Source organism: Schistocerca serialis, chromosome 5, assembly GCF_023864345.2.
Source record: "Schistocerca serialis cubense isolate TAMUIC-IGC-003099 chromosome 5, iqSchSeri2.2, whole genome shotgun sequence".
Taxonomy (NCBI): domain Eukaryota; kingdom Metazoa; phylum Arthropoda; class Insecta; order Orthoptera; family Acrididae; genus Schistocerca; species Schistocerca serialis.
Window position 1 is genome coordinate 755,281,184 of NC_064642.1, and position 12,925 is coordinate 755,294,108.

The 12,925-nt window shown below is 44.6% G+C and overlaps 1 protein-coding gene across 1 annotated transcript in view; it reads left to right on the forward strand.

The window, feature by feature from the left end:
* The window catches only part of LOC126481225 (nibrin), a 157,948-nt gene that overhangs the window by 98,616 nt on the left and 46,407 nt on the right, over positions 1-12,925 (forward strand). The window contains exons 6-7 of the mRNA XM_050104831.1: positions 5,326-5,460; positions 5,653-6,112. Coding sequence (XP_049960788.1) covers positions 5,326-5,460; positions 5,653-6,112 — 595 coding nt within the window. The remainder of the gene's footprint in view (positions 1-5,325; positions 5,461-5,652; positions 6,113-12,925) is intronic.

Here is a 12,925-nt window from a genome sequence, read left to right on the forward strand (position 1 = left end):
ATATTTATCTTCAGTTTCACATTCTAACTTTTTAACTAAGTCCTGAAGTTGGTTACTCTGTGTTGACTCAGGTCAGTGAACAGTTGGTTTACGTGACTACTTAACGAACTAGATAACTCCTCTCTGAGATCTTTTTTAAAATTCTCTACTTTAGTAATTAAAACATCAAATTCAGTCTTCAAATTTCCCATGCCTTCACATAACTGACTTTATTCTTTACTTTTTTCATCTATTCTAGCACTTAACAACCCTGAAGTCTCATTCTGAACATCCAGTTTATTATTTAATTGAGTGTTCACTGAATCTAATTTAAGACTGAGCATTTAGAGTTATATTTAGTTCTTTTCTTGAAGAAGTATTTTGAGCTGTGAATTCTTTACTTTGTGCATCTAATTTTTCCCTTAAAGTTGCAATTTGAGAATTTGACTCTGTTCTTTGGCTGTCTAATTTAAGACTTTAATTAAATTTGCTACCTCAGTCCAGTCCGGCATTTCTTTTGTCACTGTCATGGCCATGGCTGGTTCCGATGTTTCCCCAGTTTTTTGAGTATTATCTATATTTTTCTTACTTTTAGATCACGTTATCATTTTAAAAAATCACTTCTGAGTATAACAACTTTACCAACAGTCTATTTTGGACAGTATCCTTAACTTCATACTCAAATAATTGTCTTTCGCTCAACCAGCATAGAGTTTTAGGCTGCGTCGGTGAGCAGGAGTGGAATCAGCACCAGTGAACAACACGGGTGCCAGCAGCGTCAAATGTTGGTTTCAGCGTTGGTGTCAGTGAACGGATTTGTAGTCAGCACCAGTGAGCAGCTGCTGGTGCCATTGGCATCCGTTGCTGGTTATGGGGTCCACGCCCCCGCGATGTGCGTGAGGGCTGCTTACTCTCCACACTGAATCTTCATCGTCGAATAGATCTCGTCATAACTCTTTTTTGTCTAAACTGTTGACATTTTCCCTGCATTTTTTCTTGTATGGTATTTATTAATTTTCAACCCTTTTTACCGTTTATGCAGAATCCAGCTCTGCGAAACAATTTCCCTGTCTTGTTACTAATAGTTGCTGTGGCAACTCACAATATCCTTTTATCTTGATTTCGTTTGAAAATTCCCCTTTCTTCAAGTCCTGATCACTTCGGACCCCACGTTCTAACGCTCTTTTGACGATAGAACATGTGCAGTACATATACAAACTTTATGTTTTCACCAATTAATGGTGTAGTTAACTATGTAGAATAACATTCTTGCATTCCACATATAAATATGTCCATCTTCTCATATTTCACTCATAGTTTGAACTTTAGAAACACTTAATTAACATGTACAAACGAGTTTCGTTTTGGAACCACTCAAAAATTCAAAAACTGGTCTTGCTTCTAGCAAGTCTAACACCAATATTAAGTAAGAGTCTCTAGACACATCATGTTTGAATTTTCTATAACAATTACAGTTATTTGACCGCCAAGGAATAATACGTAGTTACTCCTTGCATCCTCCATACATGTTCTATGGCGCGAGCAGCAAACACTTGTTGGCATCGCTCGTCTGACGCAACTCTTGTCTTTCCATGATAAATGTCCATCCTGCACACACAGACGTGTGTTGTGCAGTAAATAGCCCTCATTCTCTCACACTTATCTCTGAAACATCACGTGTTTGAGGCGGCAGAAGGTCAAGTGGTTCCAGAATTTATGTGGAAATTCTCAAATCATTACAAAATACAAAACAAGCACAGTTTTATTTAAAGACAACAATCCTGGGTAATGTTACAAAATTGCAGTTCACAACAGTAGAAAAATAAGCCATCATTAACTTTTGCAGTGGAAATTGGTCAAGGAACATGATTAGTCAGTGTCGTTAGTGCCCAGAAGAACTGATAAGGCAGGATGTGTCCTGGGGGAGAAGTTAAATTCTGGAATGAATAAGAGGAATGCTTCAGTTGAGTTGTGACATCCAGAGTTTCTTTTAGTTGTTTGGCAAAATTCAGGTCCCCGATTATAGCAGTGGAATGCTTTATATAGAAGTCCACTATTATGCAGCGATGCTCGGTATATATGTGGAGTGAAATTCCAATTGGAACACAAAGTGAAACCATAATGAGGACTGGAACAGCGTATATTTGTTGTGATAATTCAACTGTTAGTCAGGAACCAATTGAATTTGTTGCGTGTGAGACAAACTGTCTTCAGAATGTTTAAAGCAGAAATGGAGTCTACAGGAGATGTTGAATTATGTCATTCAGGTGTAAATAATGACGCTGAATTGCACTGCCTTTGTCTGCTTGGAGGCATGACATGTGGTGGAGTGCTGGGTTGTGCTTATGCTGTGGCAGTTGAACAATATGTGCTCAGATTTGTTGGGGAGTTGAATTTTATTTCTGCATACTCCTTCAAAACAACATGGTAGCCTTCTCCAAGATACTGGCTTGTGATCACCATTTTTCTAATGCAAGTTTTCAAATTTTGTAAACTTTGAACATAATTTTGCCATATCAGACAACAGTGAAAACAATGCAACGACAAAGCATCAACATAGTGAAATAATGCGAACAGTGACAAAACCATCTGATAGTAGATGCAGATAATTAAATAGGGAGCAATAACTAAAAGAGTGAAAGGTGGCTAAAAATACATACTGGTTAATTTTGGGATAACTGGGAGTGTGTAACACACAGATGCAAAGGTAGTGACATCTGGGGTCTGTTAATCCTATTGAATCAAGTTACAGCCACATTAGAACACAGAGTGGCTCGCAGTGGAGAAGAGGCATCAGCTGTGTTGCTGTTTAACAAAGGTCAGACGTCCACAACGAACAGGCTGTTGCTCATAGCAACAATCTAGTGGGGAAGTAGTTCTGTCTGCAAGTAATAATATCAAACTAATATGCATAAAACCTATAAGACACAGAGGTAACTTTACAGGAATGACACAAATGCTACACTTACACAAAATATTCTACCTTATCAGGGGCCTGATGGGGTGAAAACACACAACAGAATCATCAGTATGGCTGAACAATAGAATGACATAGGAAACACTTACACTATCTCCCACCTCAGATATAAGATAAAATTTATTCCTAATCCCTAGACCATAAATTGTACAGATGGGCAGAACATGAGTTGTAGTGGTCATTGTCATTTGCAGTGTAACAGTTTTAGTGAGCATTGGCTTTTGTCTTGAATGGTTCTTTCTGAGTTTTAACAATGTGGAAAAAGATAGATTGCTACTTACTGTAGAGAAGACACATTAAGTTGCAGCTAGACACAATTAAAAGACACGTACATAAAGCTTTGGGTCACAGCCTTCATCAGCAAAAGAGAAACACCTGCCATTCATATACACAAGCAAGCACACGTCATGCACGCACAACCGCCAATTCCAATAGCCCTAGTGTAGCTTCTAGAATTTTCGGTCATGTTTGCATGAGATGTGCTTGCTTGTGTGTATGAATGATGCATGTTTCTCTTTTGCTGATAAAGGCTGTGGCCGAAAGCTTTAGGTAAGTTTCTTCTAATTGTGCCTGTCTGCAACGTAACATATCTTCTTTATGGTAAGTAGCAATCTATCTTTTTCTACATTATTGATATTCCTATGTGGAGTTTCCATTATTTTCTATCTGAGTTTTGCTAGATCCACTACAGGAGATGGCATATTGCTGCCTTGATACTTGGTTAATTGATCAGATTGAACTATAATCTTCCAATCTAGGAGCTGCAATTTGGAATTGCATTATTTGGATGATGGAGCTGTTGTCTCTGTGACAAATCTGCATTTTTCTGCTGAACTCTCTTCCAAATAATCTTTAATATTTTAGCCAGTGACTTCACTTCACTGGACTTCATTCCTGGTTGCAATTTCTCGATTTCAAATGGGAAGTGCATTGGGTGATCATAAACCAACTCAAAGGGATGCAACCCAGTTGCTTCCTGCATCATGGTTTTGTGGGACAAAATTAGAAATGGCAATAGTCTATCCTAGCCTGAGTGCAAAAGTTCACATAATAAGACAACATTTGAACAACAGCTTTATCAACGCTTTCAGCCCTGCCATTACTATTAGGATAAATTGGCATAGTCCTTCGCTTCTTTATTTTAAGTTGTCAATGTACCTGTGCCATAAGACTGGACGTAGAGTTTGTCTCTCTGTTTGAAGAGATAGACTGCAGCAGGCAGCCTGGACTGACTGCACTAAGCACTCAACTTTCATGTCACAGCACAGGACCAGATGGCCCTGCATAATGGTTTCACACATCTGCTCATGTCTTAGTAATTTGTAGGTGGCACCTCAAAACCAAAAACATTCATGCACCCCATCAAGGGTGTAGCCAAGACTGGACAGAAGTACTCTGTAATTTATATACTGCACTCAGCTTTAGAAAAAGAAATTGTATCAGTTTATTTGGTCATGGAAATTACATGGTGAGGATTGGCATGGGCGCAAGGGGAGATAACTCTGGTATCTCGGAGATGAAGGGCAAATTCCAAGGTAAAGAAACTAAGCCATTTAGTGTCTGCACTAAGCAGCAACTTGGAACAGAAGAGAGGAATGTTTTTGCCATGGCTCTGAGAGCCCCCAGTCTCAGAAGTCAGGTGATCATACTGCACAGTTTGATTGACAGGGCAGTGTTGCTGATAATGATTTGGCCTATTCTAGTGTTGACTGCCCAATTGTTGGCACATCAGCTGAAAGGTGAAGGATGAAAAGGTGGCCCCGTTGTAAAATTTAAATAATAAAAATGTCTTGCATTCAGGGTCTGGGGGCACCTTGTACAGGAACATAAAACCTTGCAGCGGTCATCCAACACCTGAAAAACTGTGAACTGTAGCACCGGAAACACATATGATTACCAAACTTCCTTTGATACATTGAAAGACAGATGTGCCAGCAATGCTGCCAGAATTGTTGTGGTGTGCAGTGTTTACATTAATTGAGGCTGCCGTTGGTAATGCTTTTTCTAGTGGTCCACTTGTTTTTGAAGCAGTGCTGCCTGCTCATTATGTATGTATTTATGTGACTGGAGGAATTGTAGCAGTTCAGTGCCCACGAAACACACATTTTGTAGAACTTTTCTCATTGCCAGTTGTGCAAGTCTTTTTCAAAAAAGAGTTTACTGGATCACATTTCACAGGCACATACAACAGAAACAAGTACCACGCGGCCAGCACCTTTGAGTAGCCAGGTTGTCATAGTGGAGAATAGCGTTGGCACAGTATTAGGCTAGATAAAAGTTCAAGAACACAGTACATTCTCCTCCTTCAGTTTGTATAGTATAAATATTTACAGCATGTTCAGTAAACATCAGCCTCATTTTCTTTCTAGGTGGAACTCCAGTTTGTATAGAGGACACAAGAGTATCAAAACAGGAGCTCATTTCACCAGATGTAATTGTTATGCAGGTTGCTGATCGAAGTTCCCAGTCATCACAAATGCCCAGCTTTTATGCTGACTACATAAGTACCTACAAATTTATTAACATATTTCTTTTTTCGCTCTTTTGTGCTGAAAATATTCCTTGATATGTAATAACTGCAGTGATATACTGCATAACTATTTGAAAGTATAATATGTAGTTTATTAGATGATTTATGTCTTTCAGGACACTTAAAGTTACAAATATAAGTAATGTTTATCATATCTGATCTTCAGACTATCTGCAGGCATCATCTAGGAGACTTATACCTGTGAGTGAAATTGGCTTAGCTATTTTACATTGCTCACTGGAGAAATATTGCAATCCAGCATTCAGCTTTGCATCTAAACTATTACAAGGATGTAAGGGAACAGTGATCCAAGACTCTTCTGAACCAGTATTGGCACTGGACACACAAGAAGCAGAAGCACTTTGTGGTAAAATTAAAGCATCTTCTAGTAACCTATTTGAAAGAAAGAAAATAATACCAGCAAGTGGAACAAGTGACAAAGATTGTGAAAGTACTTCAGGAGTGGCACAAAGATTTGAGAATGATGAACATCAAAATACAGGCTCAATGGACATTACACCTCCAAAGCAAGTACTATTTGTAGAACCACACGCAAGACTGCAAGAAAGAGGAAAGGATTCACCATTGTCAAACAAAGTGAAGCCTTTGCCCAGGCACTCCAAGAGGTATGTTAAGTTTTCGTATTCACACACATCTTTAGTAGGGAAAAAATTATGTATGTAAAAATTTATGCAGAACTAAAATATCTCAGCCGTAGTGAACAATGGAAAATACTCATTAATGAAATGGCTGTTATTCAGTAGTTTTGCATAAAATTATTATACATGTGTCACTGATGTTCCTGCACCCCAGTATATTAATACAACAACAAAAACAATCAATTATTGATAATATAATGTAAACAGATAGATAAAAAGGTTGTATCAGGGGACCACACTCACACACACACACACACACACACACACACACGCACACGCACACACAAAAGGATTTAACTATTACAAGCTTTCAGAGCCATTGGCTCCTTCTTCTGGCAGAAGAGTTGAAAGGGAAGGAAGAGGGCTGAAGGAAAAGGGCTGGAGAGGTTTAGGGAAAGGGGTGCAGTTCAGAAAAGTCACCCAGAACCCCAGGTCAGGGGGGACTTACCAGGCAGGATGAGAAGGAAAGACTGATTGTTGGGGACTGCTCCAGATGGGATTTGAAAACCTGAGAGCTTAAAGGTGGAAGACTGGCTAATAAGCTAGACAGAGATTACTACTAAAACATCGTGCATGAGTTAATAAGAGTGAATAGCTAAGTGCATTATATGTAAAAGAGATGGGAGGGGGAACGGCGAAAAACAGAAGAGTCAGAGAATGAAAGATGTAGAAAACTGAAATGGAATGACGGGTGGCAAGAACCAAGGACATGTTGTAATGCTAGTTCCCAACTGTGGAGTTCTGAGGAACTAGTGTCTGGGGGAAGAATCCAGATGGCGCGTGTGGTGAGACAGGCACCAAGGTCATGACTGTCATGTTGTACGCCATGCTTTGCAATAGAATATTGTGTGTTGCCTGTATACACCCTCTGCCTATGCCCATTCGTCCTCACTGATAACTGGATAGTAGTCATGCCGATGTAAAAGGCCAAATAGTGTTTACAAGATAGCTGGAATATGACATGTTGTTTTGCAGGTGGCTTTCCCTTTGATAGTATATGTTTTGCCAGTTACGGGGCTGGAATAGGTGGTGGTGGGAGGGTGCATTGGGCAAGTCTTGCAGTGGGTACAGTCACAGGTGTAGGAGCCATAGGGCAGAAAGATGGGTGCAGAAGGAGCATACGCTGGCAAGAATGTTTTGCGGAGATTGGAGGGTGACAGAAAGCTATTCTAGGTGTGGTGAGCAAAATCTCAGACAGAATGCATCTCGTTTCAGGGCACAATTTTAGGAAGTCATGGCCTTGTCGAAGTAGCTGATTGATACATTCAAGACCAGGGTAATACTGGATGACAAGTGGTGTGCTCCAATGTGCTCCAAAGGTTTTTTTTTTGGAAGGATCAGCAGTACCAGGATTGGATGTGATGGCCCAGGAAATCTGCTTTTGAACTAGGCTGTTGGGATAATTATGTCCAGTGAAGGCTGAAGTGAGAGTGGTGTTGTATTGCTGTAAAGAGTCTGTATTAGAACACATATGTTTGCCTCAAATGCCAAGGCTGTGTGGGAGGGAATGTTTGACATGGAAAAAAATGGCAGCTGTCAAACTGTAAATACTGTTTTTTATTAGTAGGTTTGAGGTGTTCAAAAGTGTGGAGCTGGCCTTCGATGAGGATCAGATCAACATCAAGGAAAGTGGCACGGGATTCGGAATAGGACCATGTGAAATTTAATTGGGAGAAGGTATGTAGAAATTCCAGGAATTTTAACAGGTCGGCCTCACCATGAGTCCATACAGCAAAGACGTCATCAATGTACCTGAACCAAACCAGGGGCTGAAGGTTTATGGATCTCAGGAAAGCCCCCTCCAAGGGGCCCATGAAAAAGTTGGCATAGGAAGGAACCATCCTTGTTCCCATGGCCGTACTCTTGATATTTTTGTATGTCTGCCCCTCAAAGGTGAAGTAATTGTTGGTAAATATAAAGTTGATTAAAGTGAGCAAGAAGGATGTCATAGGCTTGGAATCAGGTGAGTGTTGACTGAGGAAATGTTCAGCACCAGGCAGACCATTTACTTGGGGGACGTTGGTATGGAGAGAGATGGCATCAATGGTGACAAGCAAGCTGTCTGGTGGGAGTGGGACAGTCATGGATTTCAGATGATCAAGGAAATGGTTGGTATCTTTAATATAAGAGGAAGGTCTTTGTACTATGGGTTGCAGGTGTTGGATCAACTAAGGCAAACATACATTTGGTGGGTGCTTTGAAGCCAGCAAGTATAGGACGGCCAGGATGATTGGGTTTGTGGATCGTAGGAAGAAGGTAAAAGGTGGGGGGTGTATGATTTGGGTGGGGTAAGAAGTTCTATGGATTGAGATTAAGTCCTTGTGAGGGGCCTGGGGTTTTTAGGATGGGCTGCAGGTCACTTTGAATCACTGGTATGGGATCTTGATGGCAGATGCTGTAAGTAGAGTTGTCGGGCAGCTGGCATAGACCACTAACATTCTCCTGTCTCTCAAAAGTACCATAGTGGTAGATCCTTTGTCTGATGGGAGGATAATGATGGAGGCATCAGCTTTTAGGGAATTTAGAGTCTAGGGTTCTGCAGAGGAGAGGATAGGGTCATGTTGTAGGGACCTGAGGAAAGGTTGTGAAGCAATACTGGATATGAGGAATTCTTGGAAGGGATGATTCTGAGGTAGTGATGGTGGATCAAGTTGGGATGCTGGTCAGAACTTTTCAAGGTAAGGTTCAATGTCATGTTTTCTGTTGGAAAGATTTTCAAGTTGGGTTGCAAACTGATATTTCCAATTGAGAAGGAAAGATTGATTGTTGGGGACTCCACCTTATGAGCACAGTGCAGTCACCAACTCTGGTACCGCGTGCTGCAGAATTTGAATCCACGCCAGACGTCATGGACGTCGAAGACCCATAGAGGTCTCTACACCATCGCGCCGCATGCTTTGGCGGCACTCGCCTCCTGGCCCACTTTTAGTGTGGGGGCGCCACAGTGGAACACGTGGTCCCAGCGGCCAATAGCGGCGCCCCCGAGAGCGTACTTAAGCGCCGGCCACTCACTCTGCCAGTCAGTCTTATCTCGCTTACATCGGTTTACACCTTGATTGTGCTAGGCTGCTTTCTTCCTGGTTTGTGTACGAGTTTGTTTCCTTGTGACTCTGTTGTTCGGTCTTGTCGTATTCGTTCTGTCCTACGTTGGTCGTGTCCGTCCTTTTCCGTTGTGTTGTTGTTCGTGGGCCTCTCCGCGGGTCCCGCCGCGCCTTTCGTCAGTGCTACCCCACGACTATCCTGGTCACAGTTACAACATTTTGGCGACGAGGTAAATGGTGGTCGTTCTTGGTATGGAGGCGAAGTTGGTCTGTCTGCTGGAGCAACAGCAGCAGCTCATGCAGCAGCAGCAGCTCCAGTTAGACATCTTACAAAAGTCACTGCAGTTGCTAACAGACAAAGTTGGTGCCCGGGACGCGTTACCGCACCAGCTTCAGGGTCCTCGGGTGTCTGATGCTTTCCCACGTCCGCCGTCGTTTCCACCCTTTAATGATGCTAAAGAGGACTGGGAAACCTACTTACATAGGCTGAAACAACATTTCACGGCTTTTCAAGTCATGGACGACTCCTTGCAGCGGTTGTTGTTTTTGTCTTGGACCTCTCCGGACACATTCTTTCTTCTCTGCAAGTTGGCACCGTTGTCCGATCCTGTGGCTCTCTCTTTCCAGGAGATCTGCCTTTTGCTGACGAACTATTATTTCCAATGCTACCATGTAGTCGCCTCTTGGCTGGAGTTCCACCAGTACCATAAACGGCCTGGTCAATGATATCGTTCCTTGGTCACAGACTTGCAGGGTCTCAGCCGGTTGATGCGATTTTACTTGCACCAGTCAGCAGTGTAAGGCTTCGTATGCGGACTCCCTGATTCAGGATGTGGTGATTCAGCTGGCTCTAGATCCTGAGGTCCGTACTGCGGCATTGAAACTCGACAACCCCTCCTTGGAAAACATTCTCCGCATTGCCCACTCCTTAGAAATTGCTCAAGCAGCTAATGAGTGTCTTATGGCGTGACCGCAGGTGGCAGCAATCGTGGCATCCCGGTGGGTTCCGCCCTCACGATGTCAACATGACCCGGCCGACAGGGGCCAGCACCATCGGGACTCTTCGTATTCCGACGTCTCTATGGCATCGGCACCTTCGGTCGCCCCTCCCCGCCGGTCGCACGGCCCACTTCCGCCTTGCCCACAGTGCTTTACTGCCCATTCACGGGCGGATTGTCCCCACCGCTGGAAATAGTGCATGCTGTATAACAAGGAGGGCCACATCCAATCGGTTTGTCGTAGTTGCTCGACTTTATCCATTCCTGCCCCTCCTGGGCCTCAAGATACCATCCACGCTCTGCAATCGGTCGTCCCACAGGATGACCCATCAGCGAGGAAGCTTTTCCTCATGCTCCGCATTTTCACTGAGGATGTCAGTTTTCAGGTCGACACTGGGGCCACCGTCTCCCTGATTAATATGGCGACATATACACAGCTGGGCTCTCTTGCGTTGTCGCCTCCCTCTCGCCGTTTGGTCACCTATGGCGACGGTTCCATTCCCGTTCGTGGGCAGTTCGTCGTCCAGGCGACATACAAGCATGTTCCGCGGCTCCTTACCCTCTTTGTCGTCGACCATCTGTCGGCTTCGAATATTTTTGGCCTGGATGCATTTCAACTGTTTGGCTTTTCAATTTCTGTCGAAGTTAAGGTCGTTTCCATGGCTGTTCCCTTTCAGGACTTGGACGATTTGTGCTCCGCTTTTGCGTCGTCATTTGCACCGGATCTCGGATGTGCTTCCAGCTTTCAGGTGCACATCACCCTCCGGCCGGATACACAGCCTCGCTTTTTCTGGGTCCGGCCCCTTTCGGTGGCCTTACAGCCAGCAGTCAAGCAGGAACCTGATCGGCTCCAGGCCACTGGCATGCTGGAACCTGTAACCTATAGTACATGGGCGACATCACTGGTGGTCATACGGAAACCCAATGGGTCCCTTCGGCTGTGTGGGGACTTCGGCGCTACAGTCAATGCTCAGTCCCTCGTTGACACTTACCCCATTCCCCAACAGGAAGACTTTCTTGCCAAGCTTGCCGGGGGAGAGTATTTTTCCAAGATCGACCTCGCTGAGGCATACCACCAGTTGCCCTTGGATGCCGAATCTCAGAACATCATGGTTATCAACACGCCTTTCGGATTGTATAAGTACAAGCTCCTTCCCTTTGGTGTCTCTTCGGTACCGGCCATTTTCCAGCGATTCCTGGAGCAGCTTACCCAGCCTATCCCTGCATGTGTGAATTATCTGGATGACATCTTGGTCACTGGGTGTTCCCGCCAGGAACATTTGCAAAACCTCAGCGCCTTATTTCACACTCTGCAGTCTGCTGGTCTCCGCTGTCGGCTGGACAAGTGTTGTGTTTTTCAACCGGAAGTGGAATACTTGGGCCACTGGCTTAGCAAAGATGGCATTCGCCCTTTAGGTCGTAATGTCGCTGCCATTGAGGCCCTTCCTCATCCCAAGGACTTATCGGAACTGCAGGTGTTTCTGGGCAGGGTTACTTATTACTTAAAGTTCTTGCCCCAGGCTGCCACCGTTGCTCAACCCCTCAATCACTTGCGTCACAAAGGGGTACATTTTGTTTGGACTCCTGCCTGTGACCAGGCCTTTCTCCATTTAAAGGCAATGCTGAAGTCCGCCCCTTGCCTTACTCCCTTCTCTCCGGACCGCCCCTTCGTTGTGGCAGCTGATGCCTCAGCATACGGCATTGGGGCCGTCCTTGTGCACCGGGATGCCAATGGCTGTGAACAGCCCATCACTTATGCCTCTAAGACGTTGACCCCGGCGCAGCGGAACTACTCCCAGATTTAAAAGGAGGCCCTGGCGATAGTGTTCGCCATCCAAAAATTTCATTCCTATCTCTTTGGGGCAAAGTTCACCCTCCTGATGGACCATAAAACCTTGGTTATACTTTCCAGGCCCCACTCTCACCTTCCCGAGCGGACGGCTCAGCGTCTCCAGCGCAGGGCATTGTTTCTACGTAATTACACTTACACCATCCGGTATAAGACCACCGCCCATCCTGCTAATGCAGACGCTTTGTCACGTCTCCCAGCGGGCCCCGATCCTGCCTTTGACCAACAGGAGGTCATCTGCTTTCACATTGATTCCGCCCACCGGGATGTGCTGGACGGTCTTCCTCTTATGACTGCTGACGTTGCTGCGGCTACCTGCCGCGACCCTGTCTTGCGGCAGGTTCTTAACTACGTGGTCCACAAGTGGCCGTCCTATGTTACTCATCGGATGCAGTCCGATTTCAGCCCCTGGCGCCACCTGTCCCACAGGCTCTATGTCCTTCTGTTGGCCACGGAGTCAGATGCCCACCGGATAGTCATCCCTCCGGAATTGCGGCTTCGGGTGCTCAGTATGTTACACCGCGGGCACTGGGGTATGTCCTGTATAAAAGTTTTGGCTCGCCGGCATGTGTATTGGCCCGCCATCGATGGCGATATTGAGCGCCTGGTCCGTGGCTGTACTGTCTGTGCGCGTCACCAGGCAAGCCCCCCTCAGTCGTTTGCACCCTGGCCTGTGCCTCGCCGGCCCTGGGATTGCATCTATGTCGATTTTGCGGGCACGTTTTTGGGATCCAAGCAGACATATGCTTGTGTCTGTATATGTGCGGATGGATATGTGTGCGTGTGCAAGTCTATACCTGTCCTTTTTTTCCCCCTAAGGTAAGTCTTTCCGCTCCCGGGATTGGGATGACTCCTTACCCTCTCCCTTAAAACCCACATCCTTTCATCTTTC